Genomic DNA, 4,929 nt, shown 5'->3' with positions numbered 1-4,929 from the left:
GACACATCTCTTGTTGCTTTTCAGAGGTCATGAGCATTTGGGACAGTACATCTGAGTACATGCTTCAGCAGTTTGCCCTCAAAAAGGTGGGATGTCCCTCCCCTTCCTCCTGCGTGCTGGTATCTCTGTGCTGTCAGCAGTCCCCGCAGCCACGGGGCCATCGAGCGACCCCATCCGTTCCCTCTGATGAAACCCCCGGAGGGTCACTGAGGTGTGACACAGCTGCTTCTGCAGCAGCTGGTGCCGGTGGGGAATTTGTCCAGAAGAGGCTTCAGACCTTCCTGGCCACTGCCATTCCTCCCTGCTGGAAGGCGGGAGCCAGCAGAAAGCCTGGGGCACTTCTCAGGGCTTCTGCAATTGCTCAGCGCCCTACCCTGAAGTCTGTGCATAGCTCCGAGGTGTCTGGCTTTTCTTTTCCTTCTGTGTTATGAGGGAAAGAGAAAGAATCACGGCCTTCTCATCGGTGGCCCTGACCCAAAGCTTTTGGAGGAGCGCCCTCCTTCTCCTCTGCACCTCCGGAGCAGGCAGAGCACGTTTGTCCATCCAAACCTACATCTGTGTTCCTCTGCTCTCTGCTGGTTCCAGGGTGTGGCCGTAGACGTCCTTGGCACTTTCTACATCCTGAGAAAGCGCATCTGCGAGGGGACCAGGCCCATGATTGTCCCCAGGTTCTACCTGTCACAACGAGTGGCACAGGCTCAGGGGCTCATCTACACCAACAGCGACATTCCTGGTAAGGCCTTGGCACAGGCTTTGCTGACCCTTGCAGCGGTGCCAGCCTGTGAATTTGCTGTTGAGGAGCGACCGAGAAAGCTGGCGGTTGCTCTCCAGGAGAACATCTCACCTGGTGCACACCCTTTGCATATGAGATGTGCAAAGAGTGTCTGTCTGGGGGTGCTGGCTTCACGGCAGCACTGCGTGCAGTGTATCCCTCCCTCTGACCTGCCTTGTTGTGGGCTCCCCATGGTCCTGTTGAGGACAAGTGCCTGCAGAGGAAATGCTTCGGAGCTGCTTTTTTTTTTTCTTACCCAAACTGCCAGGGAACTGGTGCTCTGTGTGCAGTCGGCACCAGAGCTTGTTCAGAAACACAGCAGCATTCCTGCCAGCTCCAAAGCTCCCTGCAGCTCCAGGCAGGTGCTTTGCACCTGACCCGCAGGCTTCAGAGTGCTGTGGGTTTGGCCCGGAGTGCAGCACTGGCTCCTCAGGGCCTATTTCAACCTGCCGTGTTGCTGCCTGCCTGACTCTGTTCCTCTTTCCTAGATGATCTCAAAGTCGTCCCCCTGGACTATTCCCAGCTGTCCCTGAAGACATCCTTGCCAGAGAAGCTGGTGAAGGAGTGCGTGAATGACATCGTGGTCCTCTTCAGCTGGGGCGCAGGGCTGGGAGAGGACTACGACCTTGTTTTCAAGGGCATCGGGGTTCTCATGAGCCGGAATCGGATCCTCACAATGAGGTACCGTGAGGAGTTTCTCCTTGCCGTTGATCAGACAGGAGCTGCGCTGAAGTGTCTGCTCGCTGTAAGTCTAACGTCTTGCGGCTCTCTTTCCAAGGTCCTCTCTTTTCTCAGGCCAGCCGTGCCGTGAACTGGGCAGGCTTGCTGCCCTGTGGGACAGGGGATCCTTTCCCAGCCTCACCCTCACATCTCTGTCCTCTTTGCAGAACCCGCAGACAGAGGTCTGTGTGCTATCAGGCAGGGAACCGGCTGCTTTCCATGTGTGTCCCGGGGGCATCCGTGTGCTTCCAGGGTGAGTACATGGGCTTGCGTAGTCCTTGGCTTCTCAGCTGCTGTTTGGCAGGGCCACGCTGGCACACTGCCTGCTCCCAAGGCCAGGTCCCCTAGAGGAAGGGCTCCGTGTCACCTCCATGAGAGCGCTCTTCTCCTATGCTCTGGACACCCTCACCTGGAGCCATGTGCAGGAGGGGCTGCGCTCTGTTGTCGACATGGGTTGGACCTGGAAAGGAATTCTGGCACCCTGTCCCACAGAGCCTCGCTTCCTCGTTCCTTTTGTTGGCTGAGGGACAGCAAATAGCATTTCAAAAGGCAGCTTCCCAAGCATCCACTGCGTTAGAGGAAACGTCCTCTAAGTCTTTCCTTGTGGAGAACTGGGGAGATGAGGGACTTGGTGGCTCTAAGGGCAGCCTGCGGGGCTCTGTCTCTGGATGCTAGGGGAAGTTTTTTCCAGCATGCGTCTTCTTCCTTCTTCTAGGTTTAAAATTAAGCTGCCCTCTGAAATAAAAGCCAGAGAGCTCTCCCCTGACAAGGAAGCCGATGAGAAGGAAGGTAAAAACTGCCCAAGTCCTAAGCTGGGGCTAGGCAAGTCTGCACCTCCCACGTCTGTATGCACACAGAGATGCTCTGTGTCTTCTTCCACAGGTGCACGGAGCTACCAGGATAAGTACCTGCACCAGCAAAAGACACAGCCACCACACCATCAGAAAGGGGACAGGGCTATAGAAGGGAATCAAAAGCACAGAAGGACGCCTATGGACAAGTGAGGCTCGTGGGCAGGTGGATGCGGGCAAAGCATGACCTTGTCCTCGTGGCAGTTAGAATCTGTGCTGGTGCGCTGTCTGCATGGGCTCTGAGGGGCCTTCAGATGGCATTTCCCAGCTAGAGTGCAGGTGTACATCAGGTCTGGGTGAGACACTGCCGTCAGCCTCACTTCCTTTCACTTTCTGTCCAGTGGTATCTTCAGCCAGCTGTTAGCAGGCCTGAAGTCCAGGTCTGACGCTGAAGAAGGGGGAGTCAGGGAAGACGTGTATAAGGATCAGGAGAAAGAAGGTAAAGCAATGGATGAGTCCCTACACGGGCCAGCAGGTTTCCGCACTACCAGAGGACGGAGGCCAAGGCTGCCCGAGGAACACCTGTGCCTCCCAGGTGCAGAGCTTGGAGGACACTTCCCCACTCCGCCCCATCCGCAAGCATCCCTTGCCAAGTGCTCCTTCCCTTGAGCGCTGCCACAGGACCAAAGGCCTCCTAGCAGCAGGACCGCAAGTCTATCGGGACTGCTGCTGCAGAGTGCTCCCATCCCGAGCTGCCCGAGTCACAGCTGAGGTTGGAAGCTCAGAGCCCTCCCCGTGTCCTTCCTGCAGGAAGTCGCAAGCACCCCACAGCCCAGCGGAGGCTGCCCCCTTTGACTCTGCCGGCGCTGCCCACCAAAGCCCTGCAAGGAGGGCCAGCTCCCAGCACCCCACGTCCAAAGAGGTGAGCTGTGGGAAGGCAGCAGCAGGGTGGGGGGCAGGTGCGGGATGAGGGTTGGTGGCACTGGCGACTCTTCAGAGCCCCAGGGCCGCATGCCTCGGGTGGGCATTTTGCTGCTGCATGTGATGGGGCTCGGGGATGCTCCGTGTCATCTCCAGCCCTGTGTTCACCTTGGTTCCAGGACAGAGTTTTCCCACGCACCATCTGGCACCCAGGGGTCAGCCAAGCTGCTCCGAAAACTCCGTGGGGAAGAAGGTCAAGCTGAGGAGGGTGAGGGAGACGGCAGGGCAGCAGGTAAGGCCCGGCCCAGGCTTCCCTGCACCCTTGGTGCCAGGCGAGGGGAGGCAGGGCCCTGTGTGGTCGCTGGAATGGAGGGGTGTCTCCCACATGGCTGAATGCGCCGAGCCCAGAGGCTCCGTCCCCAGGGCCAGCTGTGGAAGAGGCCCCCCCCCCCCCGGGACAGCACCGTGGCCAGGCTGCAGTAGGTCTGCTGAGTCCCCACTGCACTCTGTGCCTGGGTGCACCTTGCTGGGCCCTGTTGTGCTGGAGGCGGGCTGTGTTTATGTTGGAGAGAGAATGGGTGAACGACTGTGCACCCTCATCCGAAGGCCCACCTCTGCCCCGCGGGTTGCAGAAGGCGGTTGGTATGTCCTAGAGATTCCACGTGTCCTCATCCGATGAGGAATAACGTGTTGGGGAGATTGTCAGAACCTCCCAGCGGAGGTGCTCAGACCCCATTCAGCTGGGAGCTGATGGCCAAACCCCTGTAATGCAGTGGCCACTGACAGCGTCCCTGCGCAGTGCCCGCAAGAGTTGATGACCCCAGGGTCAGGCAGGGGGCTCTGCCTGCTGCAGCACTGCCCGGCAGCTCCTGCTTCCCATGGGGCGTCCTAGGAAAAAGGATACTCTCTGGCGCTCGAGGGTACAGGGCCTGAGGAGGCACACAGGATACTGAGGATACACAGAGGACAGGGCTGCTCTGCGCAGCCAGAGCTGCACGAGACAAAGGGTTTGCCTCGGGCTGCCTAGGAACAGGACTGCAAGTCTATCGGGACTGCTGCTGAGAGAGCACCCCGACAGCAGAGCGCTCCCATCTCGAGCTGCCCGAGGCGCAGCTGCGGTTGGAAGCTCAGAGCCCTTCTGTCTCCTTTCTGCAGGGAGCCGCAAGCACGCCCAGCGGAGGCTGCCCCCGGTGACAGTGCTGGAGCTGCCCGCCGATGTCACCCAAGCACAGCCAGCACTGGGAGCCCCGCGCCCAAACAGGTGAGCGGTGGGAAGGCGGCAGCAGGCCCATGGGCTGGGGGTTGGTGGCAATGCCAGCTCCAGAAAGCCCCAGGAACCGCGTGGCACTGCTGCACAGCTGTCTGCTGGCGTCGAGTGCCTGGCTTGCCAGCCTGTGCCTGCAGTGCAGATGCAGGTGTGTTTGCTGGAGTCCCAGCTCTGCCTGTTTCGTGTTTTCAGTGCGCTACCAGCAATTGAGGGGAACTCTTCAAAGGCGGGCAAGAGGAGAAAGGTGCGCCAGTGCAGGGAGAAAACTGAAATTCCTGCTTGCAAAGACCATCAGCGAGTAGGACAGGTACAGAGTTCCCTTGTCACCGCTGCACTGCAGTGAATTGCTGCTCAGTGTCTCTCTCTGGTCCCTCGTCACCAACACAAATCAGTCTCCTGCCACAGTATATAATAAGGACAATAAGGAACGTGGGGCAACCGCGGGAAGGAAGAGGCTC

General features: G+C 58.9%; 1 protein-coding gene across 2 annotated transcripts; it reads left to right on the top strand.

The window, feature by feature from the left end:
- Positions 1-6: 6 nt before the first annotated feature.
- On the top strand, positions 7-4,443 carry LOC122171119 (coiled-coil domain-containing protein 81-like). 2 transcript variants are annotated; one of them, XM_042838492.1, is made up of 9 exons: positions 7-86; positions 586-733; positions 1,261-1,517; positions 1,660-1,745; positions 2,208-2,281; positions 2,375-2,492; positions 3,094-3,205; positions 3,384-3,496; positions 4,360-4,443. In XM_042838492.1, the coding sequence occupies exons 1-8, from the start codon at positions 30-32 to the stop codon at positions 3,465-3,467; spliced, it is 936 nt and encodes a 311-aa protein (XP_042694426.1). In that variant the 5' UTR covers positions 7-29; the 3' UTR covers positions 3,468-3,496; positions 4,360-4,443. The 2 variants fall into 2 exon arrangements, with proteins under 2 accessions (XP_042694426.1, XP_042694425.1); XM_042838491.1 differs by lacking the exons at positions 3,094-3,205; positions 3,384-3,496; positions 4,360-4,443 and adding an exon at positions 2,685-3,080.
- The last annotated feature ends 486 nt before the right edge of the window (positions 4,444-4,929 follow it).

This window comes from Centrocercus urophasianus, unplaced genomic scaffold, assembly GCF_019232065.1.
Source record: "Centrocercus urophasianus isolate 14NV4802_14NV808 unplaced genomic scaffold, USGS_Curo_1.0 seq_809, whole genome shotgun sequence".
NCBI lineage: Eukaryota > Metazoa > Chordata > Aves > Galliformes > Phasianidae > Centrocercus > Centrocercus urophasianus.
The sequence above is the reverse complement of the archived record's forward strand: the minus strand, read 5'-3'. Positions and strand labels throughout refer to the sequence as shown.